We start from the raw sequence: 26,145 nt of genomic DNA, 5'->3' as shown, positions 1-26,145 counted from the left end.
TTGTTATAAAGATCTGCTGCTATACAATACACCTGTAATTTTAGTATTACACATTCTAATTAACTGAGTACCAATACTGAAATTCATGCACTGCTGAAGTCAATGTGAGCTTTGTTACTCATTCTTCCCAATGAAGAGTACAAGAAATCACTTAACTGTATATACCCAAAATGAACTATTATTATTTTTTTAAGAAAGATAGAAGATGGGAGATAGGAGTCCTATGGAAGTATTTAATTGCATTGATGTGAAACCTAGTTGCCCACCAGCATATTTTATCCACTACTAACAAATGATGAATGCTACAGAAAAACTATTTGTTAAAAAAAAAAAAAATGCTTTTGCTATATTTCTCAGTGGGGCATTTCCTCCAGCAAAAACACAGCACAAAAAGAAGAAAGAATTCCTTTTGTCAGCATACACTTTAGGCTGCAGGAAAAAAAGGCTAGTGGCATATGTCTTGCAATTTTTCAAAAAGACAGCGAGACAGAAGACTTTAAAGAATCATGTCAATTTTCTTTTTCTGGGTGGGTGAGGCTCAACATGCCTCTTCACTTACAACTGGAAAATTACACTGGAATGAACATGGCATTACTTTGTCTCTTGTGGGATGATTTAAAGATTAAAGAAAAGCAGTAAGAAGCTAGAAAATACTTATTTTTACAAATATTTTAACAAACAGAATCAATCACAGTGAAGATAAGGCATACAGTTCTGCAACTGAAAGGAGAATAACATAGAGTGGGTATACGAAACGAACAAAGATTTCCTAATACAAATATTTCCTAATATAGTGAATGAAATCCAGTCAGCATAATTTACAATAAAAAGCAACTCCAAATAATAAACTGTGGGACTTTTAAGCATAATTACAATACGAATAATATCTGGAACATTTAAAAATATTTTTTAAGGACAGGAACTAGAGCACATCAAGGCTCTATCAGAAACTACTACAGAAATTACTAATTTTGCTGTACCACCAACAGCAAAGCATTTTGGTGCCAACACTGGTGGTCATCAACTTAGGAATCATACCATCTGAAAATACAACTTAAGCATTTTTTCACATCTAAAGGACCTATCAGCTTACAAAGAATTGATGTGCTGTCCTCCTTCAGTCTTTGTTCTGGATATTCTCTTCTCTCTCATCTCAAGAGTAATTGTCATTTACTCTTGCAATTCACAGCATCCACCATCAATTTAATTGAATTTAAGGTATAAGTGATTGGGAAGAAACAGAAAACCATGAACAGACCCACAGGACTTTTGTTTTATTCACACTGGAATACAACTGAATCTAAACCAGGAAGACTGCAAATTTTGCAAATTTACATTTAAAACCTTGTGGACAATGTTCAACTTTTTAAAGGACATAAAATCTCTTTAAGCAAAAGCTGGTAAGTACTGTATGTTACTTTAAAAAGCAGCTGGCCCTCAGAGGAAGCAAGAGAGGTGTTAGAACAGAAAAGAAGGGCTGAAGGAATGTCTCAGCTTCATAAAGCTGACAGCCACAGCTGATAGTGACAGGGTGATGAGAAAGTTAAGTGATGCTAACAAGACCTAGCTGAGGTAAGCTAGACATTTCTACCCTCCTTCTTTTGCCAAAAACATTCCCATAATTTTCAAGTATAGATTCTGATTTACTTACATGGATGCATGATACCAACCAAACTATGGATCTAAATCCATATTGGAAGTCATTCTGAGCAACCACATAATTAAAACACACCCAAGAAATGTGAGAAAATACATTAAGAAATCTGCCAGAGTAACCCATTAACACCACAGGTGGTAAGAAATTATATATCTTTTTTAAAAGGCCAACTCAACAACCAACAGCTTGTCTGTCTACTACATGCAGATATAAAACATCGCTTCCCAGCCCTCTTGAAAACGTACTCAGTTCTTCCATCCTGTTGTGTCATGCATCAATTATAATTATGGCAATTTACTGTTTGCTTTTCCAGATAAGATTCTTTTTATAGAATCGTAGTAATTAACAATGACAGTAGCAAAACTGATAGCACTGCCTCTTAAAGTACCAGTACCTGTAAGACAACACTATTACCTTGCCAAACTTTAATCAAATGTCCTGATCTTTTACAGTTTGTGTCTAGCAGTGTTTGTTCCAGTCAAAACAGGTCATTCTTTTCCAAAAAAGGACTCGAGAACAAAAGCGCTCTTTAACGATGGTGACCTTTTCTTCAAACAGTTCTCAGATCTCATGCATTGAAAGGCGGCCTTCAAAAGCTACACTTCAGGTCAAGGACATGCTTTTTCTTGTTTCTTGAAAATCTGTCCAGTCTGTCAAAGTTTATATCTGGTCAGTGGAAAATTCTACTTCAAAGCTGCACTTTAACAGCTAAAATCTCCTGAAGAATCCACCCTCCCTGAGCACACTTAAACATTCAGACATTTGGCAGAAGCAAAAGAATTTTGAGCCAACAAGTCTGGAATCAAATGTCAGCTATAGAGGGGACCATGTTAGCAATAAAACTTCTTTGACAGTTCCCCCAAAATAACAAACCCAAACCTGTTCTTGGATGAACATGTTTCCAAGTCCCTTGCTTCATTTCTGCTCCCCTCTCACTTTTTATCACTGATAATGACAAAAAGGCTGGGAACTGCTGTCCCTGTCCAAGAAGAATCCCCATCACAATCCTACAGGCTCCTGGCTGAGGTCACTGACTCTTTCTATCCTCCAATTACACCTAGTGCTTTTTTGAATGGCTTCTATAATTTGCATTTTTCCAGACCTATTGTTTTAGCAGTAATCTTTCTCTTCCTGCAATTCTCATACCACTGTCCATTCTTAACCACCAGCTTTTGACATCATTTTTCTCCCAGTTCTCCTCTCTATCACTGCCCAGCTCCGGACAGCGCTAAGCATCGCAATGAGGCAGCCTTCCTCTTCCAGGCTGCTACAGCACAGCAGAGAGGGGACCAAGGAGGGTAAAGTGAAGACTGGAGGGAAAACAGGAAAAAAACCAGCATGGATAATTCATACAGAGTTTTTAACTCTGTCAATATCAGTAAAGAAAAAAAAAAAAAAGTGGGTGGATTTTTTGACACTTCTGCAATGAAATATGCCACTTGAAAAGTCCCCTCGTGAAACTGACTGAAGTTCCATCCACAAGCTCAGGAGAAGAAAACAAACCAAAAACCTAGTGTTTAGGTCTAGGTCCATCATCCCACAGAGTACATGTTCCCTGAGATAAACACAATTTTTTAATGGGTCTCTTAATTTTTCCTAGTTGTTATTGTGGCTGAACACAAAAGTGACCTGCTAACCAAAAACACGAGGCACGAAGATCTTCTAGCTGAATCTAGAAGACCTACAATATGCTTAGACCACTGCATTCTTCTGTAACTCCATTTTCAGTTAGAAGGACTAAAGCAAATAAAATACTAATAGCTTGTGTGACTGAATCAATAGGCGTAACTATAACTGATGAGCTCCCCTTTATTGACAAAACTCAAGTGAGGAAGAAATGAAATTTTAGCTTCTAATCCAATTTGATCAAACACAGATTGAACTAGATCATCCAGTGTACCGATATATAGCCAAAATTGGAGCTAAGCATCTTCTTACAAATCTATCAGTACGGCATGGTCAAAGACAAGACCCTTATCCTCCTACCAACTGAGCCCAAAAAGTATTCAACACAGACACGAAGCTCCTCAATGCTTTGCAATGGCACAACAGATTTTGAATGTTTCTGATCTAACAAAATATTATGCATATAAGACCAAGGTCCAGGAATATTTGAAGCACTTTCTGAAACTTTGGAAGTCTCTGGAACACATGTTGCTTTAAGCTTGCTCTTGAAGCAAGTTTATTTGAAACAGGATTTTGAGATACCACACAAGGTCAAACACATTCTTAGCCTACACTGCTACAGTGAGAACGCCTTAATATGCAAGAAAACACAGCTCAAGCAGTATTATTGAGTCCTTGCAGCTCTTTGCTAGTCATTTGCTGCTCATCACCTCCTGTGAGTAAATCAAAGAATGACTTCAACAAAGCCACCAAATTTTCAGGGCCAAGTCCCTCCGTCAAGGGAACACAGTCTAATCTGAAAAAATTCACAGGAATTAGGACAGAAACAAGTACCAATATATACTAATTAATTTCTTTATCAGCATGGCTAATTAGTGTGTATGCTACTTCAGGCACTTCTTAACAATAAACTCATCTCTGAAGGAACTTACTAAATGAGGAATACCAAAGCCCTTTTCCAACACATGCCAGAAAGTTTTGGCTAAAAACCAAGAACTGATTACATCCAAAAGTCTAAGAGCACATTCCAGTTCAGACATGCACATTAAAACAGTGGCAGCCAAAGTGCTAACACTTGCAATGCTAAACATCCTCCCTAAATTCCCACCTCGGTTCAATATTTCAAGCAGGACCAACCCCATGAAAGCAGAACAAAAATATTCCCCAACAGAAAAAGGAAAGATCAGTCGATGGAACAGGCATGGGAACACCACTCATTTATATCTAATTAGAGCTCAGCAACCCAGTGATGACAGATCACAGACTTCAGCAGGCCCATCAAAATGCCTCTCCCCTAGCTGGCTAGGATGCGTATATATGACAACTCGATAACATTCGAAACAAACAGGCAAGATCTCCACAGATAAACAAACCTGGTCTGAAGCAGTAAAACACATTTCTTTCCCAAAGCTCTGTGTGACTGCAATAAGCTACCTGCAAAATGTTAAGAACTACCACTTATTTGAGAAGAAATTACAGCTGGGAACCTGTACCTTGAAGGTATCTTTAACCTTAACATCACAATGAGTGCTACACAGTATAGTAACTGGTGGTGTCATTGCCATGAGTAAGTGTGTGATTATCTGAGGGTTTATTTTCAATATTTTGTCAGGCTTTAATAAGTACTGTTAATAAAACCTTGTTCTTTGGTATAGTTTGGCTTTCATTTAATTCAAGGAACTTTTAGGAACTTGTTTACATAATTCTCAAAGATGTTGATTTGTAATTCTGTCACTGATTTTACAAGGTTAATGACCGCTGTAATCAAACAAATGAATGAGAAACTGAAGTACTTTAATTTTATGCACTTCAGTCAGCCATAAAAACAGCATACTCTGCAGAGAACTTGGGCATATGAAATATGAAACATGGAGGGGAAAATAAACACCTTTTTGGTGACAACTTTAGAAGAATGTACAGAAAACAACTAACTCCTATTCATGACAAGCCATGTTACACTTAGAATCAGAAGCATTTTAAAACCTAAAATCCTAAAACCAGAGATTAAGGCAATCCCCTAGATACATCTGAGAATACTACATATAATACTACATGGGTATAATTTCAAATTTTTTAAGGGGGGGGGGGAAAGGGGAGGAATAAAAGCTCATATTGTGATAATGAAGGCTCAGAACTATAGTTTATCTTTTTAGGAGCATGTCTATTATCCAAGATATTATTCATTTAATTTGGACCTCACTTTTTTTTTTTTTTTTTTTTTTTTTTAGTTTAAACCTCAAGCTTTCAATAACTTTATTTTCAAAAATAAAAATAAAAAAAATAAAAAATGAATTTAATTAGAGCTAAATAGCAATGATAATGGAAGATTCAAGTCCTTTACTCTAAAAATATATATATAGTCTTAATCAATCTGTCTAAAAGAAAACCAATTAAAACTTGAAAATGCCACAAAACTTGTTAAAAGTTGCATATCACTTCATATCTTACCTTCATGATTTTTTTAATTCAGTTAGTTGACATCCATTAGCAAGTAAAAGGCTGGATGTCATCTTACTCCTTTTGAAGGTCAAATAATCTGAAGTTGCAGTAATTATATCTCAAATTTGTTTGTGGAACTAAAAGTTTGGATCTCTAAACTTCATGGAAGAACTTGATTTACCAGAAACAGAAGTTTGTTCTAGAGAAAGGAAGGGAGGGAGGAAATTTATTTTATTTTATTTTATTTTATTTTTAAGGTCTGGAGGTTTCCTTCTACTTCAAGGAGGTTAGAAGTTGCTTCACACTCTTGAACTCTGATTGGGAGCTATTTACATTCAAAGAAATGAATTATTTGAATGTGACATTCTAATTTCTGTCCACAGCCATAAAAAAGGATGGAGGACATAAATGCATGGGCTCATGGGGAGATGGGAAGGTTATTAATGCAACTCATAAACCTCTTGGACCACTGGCCAGAAATCTGACAGAAAGGTGTTAAGAAAGTCGCAAACCCATTATCCACAGGCATATACTCTTACAGGTTATTTAGTTTGACCTCCTCAATAGAAGGAGCAATTTTCAAGCTCATAAATTTTTACTGAGCATATTTTTAGAAAGACATCTATCCTCTTGCAACAAGCCAGGCATAAAAGTGCCCCATCCACGTTTGGTAGAATAGAAAGTTCATCTAATCCCACCACTAATCTAATACCTTGACCAAAGCCTGTTTAATCAGACTTTGAATAGAGAATATACATTGCTCCAAAATCTTTTCTTTGGCATTTATACAGATATGTGCTTATTTGTGCAAGGAAGGCTGAGAGACAGTGGCATACAGACACACATCAATACCTATCACTTGAATTTTACTTGTGAACTGCTGCTACAAGCCTTAGTTTCTCCACTGACAAGCAAAATAATTCATTTTTGATTATGCAAATAGTCCTCTGCTTTGTGAATAGGGCCTCGAGTGATTCAAATGTTAATTCTGCTAGAAGTCTTGATGCAAAGCCAGCATTTCAACCATGTCAGTTTTATAACCAGGACTTTCTGACAAACACAGAATTGCAAATTGAAAAATATCTTGTAGGATCACAAGCACATTGAGATAAAGTAACATGGAAAAGTGTGAAAGTTCTTAACAAGATTTTGTTAATGGGTCTACGACCTGCTGGGTTTGCATTAAGTTACACGTCCCTTCAGTAACTGACAGTTTCCTAATGGCAGTAACGTAGCACCGCTATGCTGTGAAAAGCCAAACCGAAATAACAAAAGAGAGATTTTATCTTGTCCAGCGTTTCATGTGCTAAATGTTCAGGGTTCTTGTTTTCACATTTTTTAATAAAACCCTCACACAATCCAGTGTATGTTCTTATGAAAACATTCTTGTATTTAGCACATTTTGAGACTTCACAGCATACAAAAGAGCAACTGTATTGCTCCTGGATTCCAAACAAGTAGAGGGAAAGGAAGTGAGTGTGAGCTTTAGTTCGCTGTTTGAGGGTGAAATGTTCAAGAAGTTTTGTATATTATTTTTTCTTTAGGTATAAAAGTTCAGAAATATTTGGACCACATAAAAAGTGATCCATTTGAACTACATCCAAACTAGAACTTCAACATTGACCTAATGGTTTTTCTTTTTACTTTGAAAGTATTGTTTTATTTTATTTATTTCAGTCTGTTGTTATCAAAGTAACTTGGATTACTTTGTCCTCTCAAATTTTAGGAGATATGAGGGAAGAGAGTATGTTTCCAGATGGAAGCCAGCCATACCAGCCCTGTTATCACCCTGTCTGTGCAACCAGCATGGAGGTACACCATTCCTGCCACCCTTGTGACCTTCTTGATTGCTTCTGCTCAGGGAAAAACAAATGATAAATGAGACTAAATAAAGCCCAAGGATATTTAATTACCTGACCTGTACAGCTAAGATGGGCTTTACAAACCTAAGTTTAATAGACAGTTTAATAGATGGAAAAGGGTGTTAGGAACCTTCCCTGTGAGGTTCTGAGCAAAAAAAGCTACATGCATAAGTTATCTCACATTGACAGTGCAAGTTTTGAGCATATTTTTAAGGTAAAATCCACATTAACCCCTTCCTAACATCCCAAAGTAACAGGCAAAGAAAATTTGTCAGTACCACTTCATCATGCAAATCTGAACCAAGCTTCACCAAAGAAGGACAAACAGTCTGTATCATACCAGAACTGATAAAATCACCAAGTTCAGCTAGTATATCCTCATTTACAAGGCTTCCTCCATTCATTATGTTCTCATTTCTATTTTCACTTAGCTCCAGCTAAATCTGCTGGCAGCTGAGAAGCTGTTGAAGTTTGTGCCAAGTGGACCAGACCTTAAAAATTTGCAAACTACACAGTTACAGATTCCACAGCTGTAGAATAAATCCCACACTGATAGCTTCTAGACACCACTACCATGGCTTGTATTTTAATAAACGGGTCAGAAGTGGAAGGTCATGATATCCTATTACCAGTCTCTGAACCATGCAGATCCTCTTCATCTCAGAAAAAAAAAAAAAAAAAAAAAAAAAAAGGAGTGGGGGGATAAATTATCAGCTTCTTTTTTTAATATTGCTTATTCAGGAGGAACATTCCCAAGTAAAATAATGTGGATATTCATTTTCATTGCTTTGAAGACGACAGTGAAGGTCAATTTCTAATTTTGTAATTCTGCTCTCTTCATATTGATTATGAAGCCCAAAAGCAGTAACTTTACCCTAGCTGCAAGTATAGATCCCTTTATGAAGCATGTATTTCAACTCCATATAATTCCTGAATGATAAATCTCCACAAGAACAACAACTAGAAAATTGAACTAAGATGTTTGCAACACAGTCTTCAGCTTATGGGAAAATATGAGGGAGGGAAAAGACTAGTGCTATCTCCCTGAGGCAGGGCCTGACCCAGCCACCTGAGCCTACAGAAAAAAAAAAAAAAAGAAAAAAAGAAAAAAAAAAAAAAAAAAAAGAGCAGCCTTTGAAGAAATGAGGAAAACAAAAACAAGGTAGAAAAAGATTTTTTCTCTCCTGTATAACTTCAATTTAAGATATATTTGCTAACACTTCTTCATTGTTTTGATTATAATTGATGTTTTTCTTCCCATAAGAAAGGGTTTTCATTGAGTATAGTGTCTGCTTCTGTATCTTGTGATAGTAGATCCAGGCTACTGAAAATATTTCCAAAGTATTTCAAAGTTTATAAGCAATTCATGATTACAGTCTTAAGCAAAGTATGGTGATCTAAATGGAATATTTTACCTTACTGGAATCGTTTATACTTCCCTGAATATCTGACATTTAAGGAAAAATTGAATAATTATCAGAAAATAAGGGAATAAAAGGCAGCAAGGCAAAAATACTGCAGTAGCCTTCTCCTCTCTCTTTCAGGCTTCCTGTCTTCTCAGTTAGCAAGCTTCTTCTGAAGGCATGACCCCACCATTTCATAATAAGTATCCTTCACCCTTTGATAGTGAGTGATTTATATAGATATTAAGACAAAATAGTGTCTTGTGTCTTGAAAGGGACTAATAACAGTGCTTAATTTCAGCAGCTGTTTATAAAGAAGTTAGAAATTTGCAATAAACTACTTAGGTTTTTCTTAAAAGAAAAAAACAAAAACAAAAACAAATAGTTATGATGGAGACAAAAGCATTGAAAAGAAAGGTATGACTTGATTCAGAAGTTTGTTTTCATGTCTAAATAACCAGAACTGCTTTATAATTTCTGAATAAATGACTCACGTCAGAATAATAAGGACAATTCATTCTTGAACTTTCTGTGAAAAAAAAAAAAAAAAAAAAACGCTCTGATGTTCTGATAACTTCATGAATGAAGACTGTGGTCAGTAGCCAATTGTCTTAAACACAACTTTCTGATGGAAATGGATGTCTTTCATTGGAAAATTTTGTCTAGATTTGGATACACACCTAAATTACCTTAAACATTCAATGCATTGATCAAAGCCAGCACACAGCTCTTTACAAAGGATTTGGTTGTTTGGTGCATGGTGTTAATCAGCTTACTACGTCAGGTCTTAAAGACATACAAGAGACCTACATTCCTATCCATATATATAGTGATGTATTTCTCCTGAGGGAGAGGTTAAACACACCAGGAGAATACACAACCTTCTCATATCCGCATTTGCCCAAACTTGAAAACACTTCTGCTGAGATACAAAAGGCATCTACTAGTTTAATATTCACAAACAACTAAGGAGATAAATAAGGCTAACCGAACTGGTTCAAATGTGGAATTGCCGTCTTGCTCTGATACTTTTGAAATTCAGGACACAGCAGCAGAAAAATATACACAAAACACTCAAAGATCTTAACAAAGACAAATGTCTTTGTGCAGATTTAAAGTTACTTTAATCACAAGGCTAAACAGCACTGCTGCTGTGATTATTCCTTTCAGAAAAAGTTAACAAAGAAAAAACAGGCTGAAGAACTGGCTACGTTTAGGAGACATTTATTTGCTTCAACACCAGCTGGTATCACAGTCCTGTTTCACCAGGTGACCGTAGAAGGTATTGGCACTTGGAAGGCATCTCCCTGAGGGTCTCTAACCAATTGAAGCAGAGATTCCATCACTTGGTACCATTTCCATACATATTAACAACCAGCTCATATTTGCATCCCTTGTATAAATCACTCCAAATCACAGGGTAAAAGCCAATACTCTGAGTAGAATTAACTTGTGCTCTACATTTTATGGTGGTATTGTATGCTATAAAAAGAGGTTAAATTTGCATATAACATAAAAAGACTGACCCTCACCAACTTTCACTTAAACAAGAAAGCCATGAGGGCTGCACAAGGTGTGATTTATAGTTATGTGCTAGAGATAGTTGTATATAAAGAAAGGTTTGCCCCTCTCCATTTATCTGCCATATTCTGTATTTGTCACCTTTTTCTACCCTTTCTGTCATACAAGAACAGAAGACCGGGCAAATCTGTAAGGCAACAGTTCTAAATCACGCATAAAAGTTGGAAGAGAAGAAATTGACTTTCTGTGCAGAAGAAACTTTTGCTCAAAGCAGAATGCTCCAGCTGGGTCAAGGCAGAGAACCATGAAGCTCAGGTGAAGCCAGCACTGCAGGCAGATGGCCTTTCTGAGGAGAGTTAGGCAGATATTCAATGGCATCACTGAACTAAAGGATTTGTAACCTTCTAGTGCTGGAATTAGCAGGAGAGCCCTTATCCAACATCTTCCACGTGAATACTGACACACAGATATCTCCTTGAATGGAAGTAGGGCAGAGTACAAAAGGTCTACTAACTGATAACAGGCATTAGGGATCCAAGTGGTGAAGTGACGATATCAAAAATAATAATAATAATTCCTTAAAGTACTACCACATTCTTTTCTTTCTTGACCTGTGCCCAAGAAAGAAAGGCAGAAGAAGGTCACAGCTCGTACTTCAAAAGTACAGAATGAAGATGCAACTGATACAGCTGTGCTCAGCCTCAGCAGACTACAGATAAATTATGGGGAGACATACGATTACTCTGTGGTAGCTGGGTAATTTGGAATTTTCATTTGTACTTTTCAGAAAAGCATGACAGATTTCCCACATGATAGGAGTTTGTAAAAGGGTTTAATGTTTATATCACGATTCCCAAAAGGAAACATAATGATTTATATTGCATTTATGTAATTCCAGCTCTCCTGAAGGATTCATAATTGTGTGACACTAACATGTTACAAGGTAGAAGAAAAGGGAAAGGGGAAAAAAAAAAAAGTTATGTTCAGCCAATGAATAGCAAGGAACAAAGAAAGAAGTAGGACAGACTTATTCAATCTCTACCACTTCTAAGCACCCTACAGACAGTAGCTTTCATTCAGTACACCAGAAAGGAGTAAGGAACACAGCACAATTTGGACATGCTGAAATGCCATGCAAAACAGCATTACCGTAACCACTTGCACTGTATCTGAATGGGACTGGCAAACTAACAGCTCTCCCACATTCGTCTGAGACGAGCAGAAGTTCACCTGTTTAAGCCAGTCAGTCCAACTGCTTTTTAAGAAAAGAAAATGAATATTGTCAGGGGGGAAAAGAAAAAAAAAAAGGCAAAAAAAATAGGTGCAAGTCAGGGCTAGAGAGATCAGCAGGGGGGAAAGTGGAATCAAGATGAATGCTCTTGCTGCCTTGCAGAGGATTCAACATGTTTCTCTCACACCTAAGCAAATCCACACAAATTCGCGTGCAGAAAAAAGCACAAATGAAGCATGGTTAAAAATAGACTGTCCAGTCATAAAAGCTCAAAAAATTAAAGGTCACTTTTCTATCATCAAGGTTCAGTAAGAAAGAACATACACTTCCCTACAGCACTGAAATAGTATTTATTAATAAGTACTATACAAAAGTCTTGGGAATTTAAAAATCTGACTCCATTCCATGAGAAGGAACCCAGGAACACCCTTTTCCAAATGGATTGACATTTTTGAAGCTCAGATTATCTTTATTTGGAAATCTTGTATTCCTCTTTGAGGCAGTATAAACTGTGGGTAAGGCTGCAGGATGTCCGTAACACTCAGAGACCAGACAGAAAAATTATGATTTCTGTAGTTTCTTTCCCCTGAATACTTCTTGACCTTAAATATCCAGTGACAAAGTGTCCCAGAGGTTTTTGGCTTGTGCATTTTATTTTTAACAACAAAGAAAAACAAAGCTGTTATGACTACAAGCTGCAATGGCTTTGAGGGGACTTTACAGCTAATTGAGCTCTAGCTATTTAGCCTGCAGTAGACACCAGCTTTGCCAGCTCTCTAGGCAATGAAAAAGTTCCCTGAGCTACAGCCAAGCTACTTTTTTTTTTTTTTTTTTTTTTTTTTTTTTTACTTCAGAACTCCAAATCAATACAGCTTCTAGGGAGACTGAACTCATCCTCAGACTCTAAAAACAAAGATGCAAAAATCCTACCATGACTCACGTGACGTGAATGCTTAGAATAGTTACATCTTCATAATCTTAAACATAATTTCATAAAGTTCCCCGAGGCTTGCTGAGCCAGACATAGATGAAGCTTTAAGGCATTTCAGTTACAGAAATTGAAATTTCTTGACTGGACTTCATGAAGGAAATCTGAAAGTCCTTCAAATTCCTATCACTCAAAAGAAAGCAGCTGTCAAGTTTCCTTAATAAAAATAAATTAAAAGCAAATAATTACTACAGGAAAGAAATAATAGTTTTTTGTTGCTGTTGTTTTGTTTGTTTTGTTTGTGTGTTTTTAGGGGGGTTGAGTTGTGTTTTTTTTAAGAATATGATCTAACAAAAAAAAAAATATTCTTTACTGGCAGATAAAAACTGGATTCCAATTCCAATATTCATGTCTACCTCCTAGCAGTAGCTTGACCAATGACCCCCCCCCCCCCCCTAAAAATACACAGATATTGTTTCACTGTGCCCTTGTCCTAAAGAATGGAACCTCCCAGATCTACTCTGGTACTATGAATGGCTTATCACCATCAATCATCTAACTAGTGCCACGAGGTCACTTGTTGACTTAAATTTGTAAAGATTATTATGCTACATATCAGTCCAAAATCACTAAGCTTGGATGTGTGCTATAACTCACCTACTGTTTTCAGGTAATATTTCAATATGACGTCACAAGAATAAATGTCTACTGAGGAGAAATATAATTTTCTGCAGCACTTCCTTAGATGGTATGGGTACAGACCTCGCTATTTCTCTTGGATAATCTAAAAACTTGGATGCTTACATCACTTGCAGCATTGTGGCTATGAAGCAGTATTTACCATTGTGCACCTATGAGGAATACTGTGTAATAATTACTGTGTAATACTGTGTAATCTCACAGTCACTTACGTTAAGAAGTCTCTCTTGGCAAATTGCAGATCTTCCCTGTAATTTTCTCTTAGCAGTCACTCTGCAGCAATTTTCCGCAGATAAAAGTTTTGTGAAGATTTATACCCTCCAGCCAGCCAACTTCAGACTGAGAGGCCTCAGACAAGCTCCCAAATTCAGGAAGTCTGTTGATCTGGGAGGACTTGGACTTTCCAGAAAACCCTCTAGGTTTTCATTTTTTGTTCAGGCGGAGGCTCTTTGGGGGGTCCTTTATAAGGGAAGATGGCCTAATAGATCTTCTGATAAGAATGATAACTGTGTCTTTATTTTCTTGTCTGAGGATGAAGTGAGACTTTACATATAGTATACAAAAATATAGATTTGTATTCTTTCCAAAGAAAAACTTCATACTGTATACTTTCCATTTTAAAATCGTAACATAGCCATTGTTGAAACTTTTGATGTATGTCAGCAATTCTCAAACAGGTTTACTGTGAAGAGGACAGGTAAAAAGATGTAGAGCACGTAAGGGAAGACAACAAAAAGATCTTCACAGGGCTAGAAGCTTAACTCATTTTTTGTTCTTTTATAAGAACTGCCCTCCTCAGCAGTGTTTCAGTACCAGCAGTGCAGCTGCCTCCTGTCTTCTTCCCTCATACAACACAGAAGTAAGGATGGAAGAGACCTGAAACTCTGAAGATGTTTTGTGGCCAAGAATTAAGCATCTCTCCACACCTGCTCTGCACCAGCAAACAAATGCATTAAGTTTTCCCCCACACGTCACAAACATATTCAGTACACACACTGATCTACTCTTCAAAAATTGTAGTTAAAGAAATTTTTAAAGCAAATCCTGTGTTCTTTTTAATTGCATAATGCAAGACAGGTGGCTGCTTCCAAAGTACTTATGTGCTAATTTTCACACTGCTAACCACATGTGGTATTAAGGTAACTGCCTTGGATACTGGATTAAAAGGAAAATTATTATCTGGGCAGCTGTCAAACCAAAGACATAGAGACAGTCTCCAACCTGAACACTTTAAATGTAAAATACAAATAAATATTAATTAAAAGATGTAAACAAAAATAAAAATAAAACAAGAAAAAAATAGAGTAAAAGTTGCCTAATCATGACATTTAAATGGCAAAGCACAAAAATACCTTCAAAAGATACCTGTTTTACATGATGCTTCAAAACTTCATCTAGGCTTATCAGAAATAAAACGTAACTATATATTACACCACTAGAATAGAGTTTTATTAATAACAGTAAAACAAATTAAGCAGAGCAAAGGAGAAGCAATATTTTCAAGGGAGTGAAGGAACAAAATCTAATTAAAAAACAGCTTTCATGATTACAATGAGGAACAAATAATTTTACTGCCCAAGTAACCTTACAAGCAATGTAGCAATAAAATCAAGGAATGCTTGTCTAAATACCTAAAAAATCGACTCTTTGTCATACTGACTAAAAAGATTATTATTATTCAGAATCCAAAGATGATAACTATGGAATAGCAAATCAAGATGTGTCCAGATTTATAACCTATCACATAGTTCAGTATTTAGCCTAGATGGAAGTATGATATTACAGGAAATTAAGGGAATGAAATATCTGAGATAAAGTTTAGGCCAGTGAACTTTTCTGCTGGCTGCAGTGGATTTAATCACATTTTAACTCTGCTACTGAGACATCTCTGAACAGCTGATAATGATAGCTACAGTAAAAGGATAAACTAATAATATAGTGAAAGAATACACTTAACACAGAAAACCAATCATTTGTTAATCTGTATTCAGTAGCATGAGAAAATAGTGTATAAATGATTTCCAGACTCCATACTGTCTCAAATATCACAGTTGCAACACATTTAGTATCCTTACAGTAATAAACTGGTGTACAAACAGGAACTAAGCCTGCACCATGTCCAGAAAGTAACATAGGTTATCTCAGTCATATACATACATTCAATCAGATGCCTTTTTTTTTTTTTTTTTTTTTGTTCCTCTTTTTAGTTTCAGGCTCTTCAAAAGTAAAATAGATTTCCCCAGACTGAGTTAATTCAAAGCGAAACATTCTGTAAACTGCATGCCACTAAAAGCCTATGTTGGTACAACTGACTTAGACCAGGCTGAAGGAATGTTTAGCAAAGGCTGCCTCTAAATTTCATCCTACATACTCAAGAGAGCTGAGTGGCACTCACAGATAGGCCACATTTAACCTCCTTTCATTCAGACTTTGATAAATGGTGGAAGACACAAAACCACATCTGCTGAAAAAGCAGAATTACTTTATAAGCAGCAGCTTTCACTGAAGTTTCAGCTAAACCTCATCCAATCATCAAGGTTAATTATGATTTTTCTTATGCTGCTTTACTGTTGGTGGGTTGAGGTTTTTTGTTTGTATGTTTTGGCTTTTCTTTTGTTCATTTTACCTTTTATTGTATTTTTTGTTGTTGTTTCAGCTAAATTAGTGCCTTTTTCCACAGTCACATAATCCATATTTAAATTCTACATCTTCCTGTTTCTCTTAAATTGATCTTTTTTTTCTATGTAGCTTTGGTTTTCTTTGAGCCTCATTCTGTTGCTGTCAGAAGAGTAACAATACACTTTCCTCTGCACAGATGGCTACAAAATTCCCTCAGCATGACTGCTGCTTAAGATTTCAGCCTGTAACTTCCCCCTAATTAACATCACAGAACACCCCCAATAGGAACACAGTGCAGGAATGCTATTTTCTCTCATTTCTTTACACAAGGAGCCATGAGAAATGGTAAATAGTTAATTTACAGTAGTTTCAATTTACAAACAACCAGACTTCTGTCTGAATTTGCCTTGCACTAATGGAAAATTAGAAAATAAGGAATAAGTCAAAGTCAAAACCTGCCTGGCTCCTCCGTTATGAAAGACTTTGGAAAGAAACACCCTCCTACAGACCTCTGGCTCATGATACCATCCATATATGCATTTTTTTGATTAGGACAACACTACTACTCAGATAACCAAAATTAGAAGTTGATCTCATCTTCAGTGGTATTTACCCTTGTTCTATTTGTCCCAGTCTAAATTATAAGGCAGGAGGGCCTCAGTCAGTCAACAGAGATCTGCTTAATACAGTGTCTCATTCTTACTGCTTTTCAGTCTCAAGCTTATCAGATAACTTCAGGAGCTTATAGAAGCATTTCATTTTCATTTCCCACCTATGCTGCTGAGATCAGCCACTGCTGTGCTGTAGAAAACCACACTTTTGAGATGGATTGGATGCTGCAGAGGGGAAAGCAACAGCTCCCTCAGGTCCTACTAGCTAAACCCACAGCTGCAGCATTACTGTCAAATAATACAGGTCTGGCATCACCCCGTGAAAATTACCTTCTAAAAGTTACATTTTCAATATACCATCAGTTTTCTTTACTTTCTAGCCCTAACATTTTTTTTGGACAAAATCAAAGTAAAGAAAAGCAAGAGCCAAAATAATCTAAATATAGATTTTTCCCCTTCTTACTTACATCTCAGGTATGTCTGACTTCCACATGATATATATACAACAGCTAGGAGTGTATTTCTTCTAACAGCTCTCTCAGATCCAAATGAAGTTTCACTACCCAGAAGACAGGAGTAGTTTTACACACAAATAAAACAACAAAGAATTGACTTGTAACCTGAATTTGACTCCTCCTAACCAAAAGTCTTCAAAAGTCCAGAAAAAAACTCATATTAGCATAATAGCCTTTGTATCTAGTCCCAGCCTAGATGAATACTTAGAAATACAAAACATGCATATAGTCCCATCAAAATCATTCAGATACTGCATACTTATATATATGAATTAATAACCTTATGAGCTTTGCTAGACAAGAGCTTTGTTTTATTAATACCAAGTACAAGAATTTTAACCAGCAATAACCATGGTGCTGAACTCACAGCTAAAAGGAAAACTTCTCCAAAGACAGTGTGAAAAATATTTTCATGCAAGTGGGCTTCTATAATTAAAAAAATCAAGCAGAAGATTTCTATTCCTGCTCCTAAAGAATATTTATTTATACAGAGCTGAGACAACAAAGTGTAAAGAAAAAAAGCATTATTCTGTATTTGACAGTTATGTCGCTATAATCTTTCATCTAGACCAAGCTCACGTTAAAAAACCTTTTATGTGTCACTAAACAGGCACAAGAAAACTGTATATACTATTTTCTTATTAAGTCAATACTCTATAAACTAAAAGACTGGAGAATAATAAACATATTTGAAACACCGGCTGGTATGCCTTGAACTCGGCATTGCAAATACAGAAAGCTGTGCTCATAACCATTTACACACCTCGTTATCATGGCACAGCTGCAGAAACAGGCAACTCAGATAAAATGTATACCATTATGAATAAATGTGTCAGATCATTCAATAATTATGATTCAAACAAAGCAACACACAAAAACTGATGAAATTCCTTTATATATTAGCCACCCACGGTTTTTCTTCCATTGTGAGGAAACTGCCTTTAAAATGTAAAATGTAGCTAAATCTCAAAAAGGTAATCATCCACAGTATTTTACAAGTTTCTAACTTCAGGATGTCAGTCCCACTAAACCAAGATGTTTTCCCAGTCCAGTGCCAGGCTGGCTCACTGCACGAGCAGACGGGAACACTGCTGCTGGCATGCAGATGGTGCCAAATGTGCCTGAGGGCAGAAGCAAAGGATAACAAGGCTGCATCTGCTGGGACTTTGGCTGACATGGCCATGAAACCACACCCTTCACACACAGGATCTGCTCTTTGGACCCTATGGAAACTGAGATTCTGGGATGTCAATGGCTCCTCCTGCTTCGGGAATGATGCTGAGACAGTCAACACAATTTTCAATGACATCTCAAAAGCCACAACAGTCTCATATCTTCAGTTCACTATCAATTTTAACTGAGTTTGAGTCAGCTCTGTGATGGCAATTTATTTACTATTTCTCTACCAAAGCTCATTTTAGTGCCATCCTACAGAGAAGGCTCACACAGAGAAGGCACACAGAACAATTTCTGCAAAGGAGCTTGAGACCGCCCAGCTCAGATAAAGCAGCTGTCACCAGGGAGCATGAAAGAGGCTGACAAGGAAGGATAAAGGGAGCAGAGCAGAAAGCATGACAGACATCTCAGAGTGAGCTAGAGAAGAGTTATTCCCAAACCCATGGGGAAGGGAAAACATACTAAAGCTAGTCCAAACCCTACACAGCTTTTATGATGCTTTTATTTTGTGTGCCCTGATCTTCTGATTGCGTTCATCAAGAAAAGCTTTTCTTCTCTTCATGCTGCATGTATATGACAAATTACATCTACCTTCATTTTAAGGTGCTGCCCCCAAGCAAGAAGCATTACTTACACAGTTTCTTCATCTTCCAGAGGGACTTCTCACACCCACCTTAAACATGAGTGAGCTCTTAAGTATTCACTTACATAGTAAATCTAAGGCAAGCCAAAGCAGAGGCAGAGCTGCATTATTTAACAACTCCTACACTAGAGGCTTTGTTTTTGAAGAACCAGTTTCTCCCTACAGAGAACACGATCATATAATTTGAATTCTCAAGCTATTCACTACAGCATTGCACTGAAATAAGAAGTGCAACATAATTTAAAAATAATAATAATAATAATTTGTATACTCATTAAATGTCTGTGCATACCTTCCCTGATAGCTGTAAATGGGGTTCCTTCCTCTTCTTGTAATCTAATCACCTTCAGTGCCACCAGTTTTCCATTTACCCTGAAAGGGAAAAGGGGAAGGGAAGGAAAGATAAAAAACAAAATTAAAGCAGGAACAGTATTTCTCCTAATAAAACTTGTTTCCCATCATGTACTTATTCAATTTCTTCCTGTCAATACCAGTGATTCATCTATAGCACTGTAAGAAACACTTCATAGCTTCCATAATGTCAACTTTATATTTTCACACCCATATGTAATTCAAGAAATGATCTCAGTTTTCTGTGAGTCAGTCTGTTTCCTTTCTATCACAGCACTAAACTGAAGCTTTGTTAAGAAGTATCACATTGCAGAATCTGGTTTTAATGCATCTGTCCTGTATTTGACCAAATCCCTCAAACAAAAAGGCATATGATTTTAATCAATCATTCAACTTGCAGTAAATCCATATTTATATTGATTGCCTTCTTCCCACTGCATCACACCCATAATTATTACCCTCCAAAAGCTATGGAAGTTTGAGATGGGAAATATTTTTTAGGTCACTCTAGGTCATTTCCCTTCAGGGCACAATTGTTCCTGAGGTACATTCTTGACTACATGACCCAGACTAATTTTAGATTATAAAGAATCTCTTTTATACCCTTAAAAATATTTGGTGCTCCAAGGGACAAAACTTCACAACAGAAGTTACTTTATTCTAAAATCTCTTTGGCTGATTTCACTTCTAGAATTCAAAATTTCACTACACATTAATCCCATTCAAAGCCTTAAAAATCCAGTTGGTCCACTTTAGCCAAATTAAATCTCACAAAAACTGAATCAGATTTTAAAATCCTCAAGAAGAAGCTCATACCTCTGAAGCTTTAACAGACTCCCAAGCTATGACAAGCAATTGTGAGGGTAAGTTACCAAAAAGTTACCAAATAAATACTAGCAATATTTTGATTTCTTTCTATAAAAGCAAAACTAGCTTTTACAGGCACAAGACCCAAGGAAGCACTGGAGCTTTCACACTCCTGCAGTCATGGAAGCAGTTTCCTATTGCACTGGACCCTAGAAGATGTATTCATTTTTCTAAGCAAGATGACATGGATACCCACCAACTCTGAATTCATCTCCTCCCTCAAGCTTCTAATTTTTGCAGTTACATGACTTCAGTGACATGACAGCTACTGTATTATTTCTTCTGATTAACTTTTACTATTGCCAGATTCTCATTAGACCTATACAGTGCATTGCACAATGATTCTGAACAACTTCAGAAGCCCTGATTATCAAAAGACATTTTACTTGTCACCTTCCAACTATTCAAAATACTGGCATCAGTTCAAGTCTCAAGCCACTACTCATTGTTGAAAGATAATTATCAGCTTAGCCCTACCACATTATCTGGATTTCTCCTTATGATTATCAGAAAAAGATACCTCTTGCCTCATGTAACTTCATATGTCATACACAGACAGAAGAATAAACCATAATAAAGGTAGAAGTAGAAAGATTGATGACAGACATGGTTCATATACATGTGTAGTTTTCAATTCCTCTGTCAATACACCTCCCCACCTATCACATACATATAAGTAAGTTAGACACCTGGATAATTTGATTATTTTACAATAGATGAAATAACTGTGCAGGAGGAATTTAAATAAGAAAAGCAAGTTCATTCCGCACATCAGGAACAGGATGGATACTCTATTCAGCAAAGGCAATGCAGAAGAAAATGGAAAAAGCAGATCACTGAGGTGCTAAGGAATGTGGATGCCACGTTTTTACCAGAGAGATTAAAAAGTAGCACCTATTTTTGTGCAGATTATGTTTTTTTATTCCGAATTTCTGCATTTCATTGATTCACTAATAGTAATAAATAACACAAACAGCAATAATATGGAACTCGCTTTGATGGATTCACAATTACACTGTACTCTTAAACATGGTAGGTGGGCTCTGCTATTCAGTTATTGCTGCCACTTTGTCACTGTTACCTATCATCATCTTGACAGATATTAAGGCAACTTTTAACACTATTAATATAACTGAGCTAATCTTAAGCAGTGTTCCTCTGGGATTGCTTCTTCCCTTTTAGTATTTTTAATATCCAAAATACCAATCTACAACTTCCAGGAAAAAAATAGTGTCCCTTATTATCATTTCCTATTCAGTCATTAAAACTTCTTTTTTCTTCAGCTCATTTTCTAAGAATAGGACAATTTTTAAGTGTACCTGGAGAGATGAGAATTGACAAAGTATTATCAATTAAAAGAGATAGGTGTGTACATTCACATCCTTTAGCTATTCTCCCACTGATGCAATCTCAGGATGCAGTTAGATGATACTGCAGAGAAGAGCTAATAGCTACCTCTGGGTAGAGCTTTTCTCTTGCTAAATCCCTGCCATACACTCCTGCCGCTGTCTTGTATCAACTCTCATGCTTGACTGACCATACAGCAAGACAGTTGGGGAAGTTATAAAGGAGAAGACAGACCCTTAAAAAAAAATAAGAAATGAAAAATGCATTTTTTGTATTTTAAAAAGGGAAAAACACTAGAAAATATACAAGAAGAATCAGGACCACCTCTTTGAGGAGCAGCTCACCATGGGATCAAGTCAGCTATAAAATGAAATTATGCCCTGAATGTTGTAATGACTTGCCAAAATAATGTGGTAATTTCCTTAGAAACAACACTGAAAAAAAAAAAAAAAAAAAAAAAGAGAGACAGAGTAAACTACTTCTGCAAGCCATCAGAATTTGACTTTGGAGACTTCAGTAGTGATTAGATTAGCAGAACTCCCCCCAGATATTACTTCACATGTCTTCCACAACTTTCAAAGCATGCTCAGTATTTTTATTATTTTCAAATATAAGAAAAAAATGATAGGCAGAGAGCATTTTAGACAGAGAAAAGCCAATGCTGCTGCATCTTTCAACACCGAGGATCCATTAAACCACTTCTCCTGCTCACTGCCGAAAGTAAACAACTTCACAGCATCTCATAACAATACACTAAACATGGCCAAGGATTTCACTTATCTTCTTCATCCTGTTAGCTGTCCCATTGATTTCTACTAATGAAAAATATTAATTATAAAGTTCCTATTTTCTAACTTACAAGCCTTCCTCCTTCTGAAACTAGCACTTCTCTTTCTCGTTTATCCAAAAATCTCCAGAAGGACAAAAGTCCTGAAGCCCCTCTAATGATCACACAAAGCAACATAACTCTAAATCACCAGCAGCTGGTGGATAGTTTTCATATTTATGGAAATTCAGCATTTTAATGTTATATAATCTCTTCTAATATATTTCAGATTTTACAAGCAACGTAGACAGAAGAAAAATGAGTCCAAATACTTTCATGTGGCATATGGTAAAAGTCTGTATGTTATAAAAAATACAAATGAGCCAGATGTTACAAAAAATTCTGATATAATGTGTCATTCAGCCTTTTCTATAACAGCTTATATCAGTATTACCAAAATAAATACATTGATAAAAATGACCATTTATGAGAAAGCATAAAAGATTATAAATGATTTAGTGCTTTAATACATCATTAAGAACAAATAATAGTGATGAATATAAAGTAACTGATGACTTAATGGGCTTTACTGGGGATAATGCTGATGAAGCCACACAGAAAACAAAAGAGTACAATAACACTATTTTCACAAGTTCTTCAGTTATATTTAGATGCAATAAATGTTCTAAATATAACACATTTAAAAGATTCAATTAACATAAAATCTGCCACTGATTTCAATCTGTTTATTTAACACAGAGTTTTACCACTGGCTGGAGTTGAGGCTTAGTTCATAACTCTAGCAAGTGCTAAGCTTGGGAACACTTCGGCAAAGAAAAATCAGTAGGCAGTACTGGTATGATGCTCATGTTTTCGATGCTTATTTCAAGGAATTAATTTTTATGAAGGAAAGCAACTCTAAATTGCTAAATATTTATTTACACGAAAGGCTCGGTGTGATGATTAAATTCAGAAAATACCTAATTAGACATACTCTGTAGTGATATTAAGGTCAGAAATGCGTGTCTGAAACCCACATCAGACCATGATCACCTAATGAAACCAAGCTCTGCCAGAATTTTTCTTTGAAAGAAACCTGACAGAAGCAAAGCCACTGTAGGTTCGATGTAAACATGTTCAATGTAAACATGGACACTGTTCAATGTAAACATGGACTATATTTCTATTACTGAAAATCCCTTACAGTTGGAATTTACAAAAACATTTACAGCCCTGCTAGAGTTCTATTGTGTAATACTCAAGGGAATAACCTGGCTCATCGATTTATCTTTCTGACTTTTATCATCTTTAAAGCTCCATTTTAAACAAATTTTACTTTCCTTTAAAAGAGACCAGTGGATTAAAGATATTTCACATTGTTGACATTTATTAGGGTTAGGGAAAAAAAAAAGAGAGAGAGAGAGAGAGAGAGATCAAAGATTTCCAAGAGATGTGAAGGATTTGAATTATTAATGAGCATTGCCACTGGAACCTAGGGATCTAGTTCTTCACGGGACTCAAATTAACCTCACACAAACAATACCACAGTCCTCATTTGGACAGGAGCTGGTGTGCGACATCAGAGAATTTACTCCAGGTCCCTCTCTCTACCTACCAACCTACATCGCTCAGTTAGCACTAATATCAGATGCTTGTCTCAGCATGGGGGCCACACTTTTCCATCCCTGTTGGAAGAAAATGACACAGCACAGGCAGCAGGGAGAGACAGGTACAGCCCTGGTCCTCCTCAACGCATCTCACATCCCTTCGGGCTCCACAAAACCTGATTTTCTTGTAAAGAAGGTTCAAAGACAAATGTAGTGGTATTACTGTAAGTAGAGCAGCCTCTATCCTAATTCTGCATACATATAGTCACAGCGATCTTTCCAGAGAGTCCCATGGCTAACTAGGAAGTATATTGGTGCATAATGGCACTTAGTTTACAAATTTCTTCAGTGTTTTGTCTATCATTCCTTTACTACAAGGATGGTGAGGCACTGGCACAGGCTGCCCAGAGAAGCTGTGGATGTCCCATCCCTGGCAGTGTTCAAGGCCAGGCTGGATGGGGCTTTGGGCAACCTGGTCTGCTGGGAGGTGTCCCTGCCCATGGCAGAGGGGTTGGAACTGTGTCTCTTCCAACCCAAACCATTCCATGAATCTATGATTCCAATCATGAATATACATGATAGTGTTGCTAAATTACTATCCAATACCTTTTAGCACTTGTATTCAATATAGCTATGTTCTATCCTAGTTCTTGTACCACATTTTTCTGTGCAGTCAATGGGTAATACAATGTATTTTCATTCCTTGGTTTCCACACCTGTCACAAGAGATGATAATGCCTTGTTACCTTTGTACTTTTGTACTTTGCAGGTCAAAGCAAATAGTATAATGTTCTTTTCAATCTGTACAGCTACAAAGAAAATCCTCCCTAGGTTCTTTTAGATGTGGAAAAATTCACTCAGTAAGTGATTGACATAGTTAATGATTCATCTTCTAGTTAGAATCTTTAAGCTTACATGATTTTAAAATGTTTTCAGACAGAATAATTATTTAATAACTTATTTTAGTACTTACACTGCTTTAACATTTTTTTCCACCATTTGGCATTTTAGTTCAGCAACAAGTTATTAGCTTTGCATCAAGTTCATCTTGTAGTTACTGTTTTTATGAAGGATTAGTAATACTAGAAATTTTTATAAGTCATCCACTCACATGCTTTATAAACCTGTGTCTTGACTGTAAAATGTATAATAAAAAGCAGCCTACAATAATCTTCAAAACCTATCAACTTAAAAAAGAAATTAATAGAAAAAAAAAAAAAAAAAAAAAGAAACAAAGAAAACATATCAGGCAGCTCTAGTAGGTAACTATAAAGTGCATTTTCATAATCCATGAATATATATTCCTTTTCCAGCCATCTGGTACTCCACAGATGAAAGCAGTTTCATTTGTAGATGAACACTGATTTCACACAATTTCCGAGAAAGAAAAGAAACGGTTCAGAAAGTTTAAGTCGCTAAGATGACATGAACCACAAAACATATTATCTGTGAACTGGACTGTTGCACATAAAATATATAAAGAAGTATGTGAACACAATCCATCGCATCACATAGACTAATGCTTAGGGAATAAGTAAAAAGAAAAAGTGTGACAGACAAAACAGCAAGTTCTTCAGGCTACCCAAAGCCTATGGCACTTGCAATAGATTGCACATAAAACAAAGGAAAAGATGATGAGAGTCATAGAGGTTTCAAGACAAATAAATGAAATAGTGCAGCTTAAAAGAAAGATAAAGTCAGAATAACAATTAGCCCTGTCAGGCATCCTCAGCACCCTAAACATAAAAATCAAAACCCCTGAGTGATCATTTTCTCGTGAGCAGTCATCCACAAACATATATATGAAATATTACAGTCAGCTATATATTCATAAAGCATACTACAATGCATCATGGCAACAACAAATACAGGTGGTTCCCTCTGATCATTCAACTATTCCCTGTTGCCACAAGAATAATACTGCATAGAAACCACAGCTGGTGCAGAGTATGAGGACTGTCTTACTGAGCAATATTTCTCTTTAAGATCTGCACTTCATATCACTAACTCCCTATTGATTTTTGAGTGAATAAGAAAAAGTACTGCCTTCGAAGGATATAAATGTAAAATGGCCTGGCTAACTGAAAAGCTTCAATTCATCCTTTGGTGCACATCGGAATCACCCTGAAAAATAAATAAATAAATAAATATATAAATTCAAGCAATTGCAGGGGCAGCTCGACTGAATGAAGAACTTCACAATTCCACAGCCTTCGTGGAACTGAACTCGGGGGGACAGCACAAGCTTTGACAGGATACTACTCCATGCCCCATCAG

The 26,145-nt window shown here is 36.3% G+C and overlaps 1 protein-coding gene across 6 annotated transcripts in view; it reads right to left on the bottom strand.

Annotated features, from left to right (window-relative positions):
* CDK14 (cyclin dependent kinase 14) overlaps nt 1-26,145 on the bottom strand; it is a 329,577-nt gene that overhangs the window by 201,067 nt on the left and 102,365 nt on the right. For all 6 annotated transcript variants that reach the window (XR_014317025.1, XM_082754727.1, XM_082754726.1 and 3 more), the window contains one exon: nt 19,223-19,302. Coding sequence is in view for 5 of the 6 variants with exons in the window: in XM_082754727.1 (XP_082610853.1) it covers nt 19,223-19,302 (80 nt within the window). In the remaining variant the exon portion in view is untranslated. The remainder of the gene's footprint in view (nt 1-19,222; nt 19,303-26,145) is intronic.

This window comes from Aythya marila (genome assembly GCF_965140915.1).
Source record: "Aythya marila genome assembly, chromosome: 2".
Taxonomy (NCBI): Eukaryota; Metazoa; Chordata; class Aves; order Anseriformes; family Anatidae; genus Aythya; species Aythya marila.
This window is presented reverse-complemented; position numbering and strand designations above follow the sequence as displayed.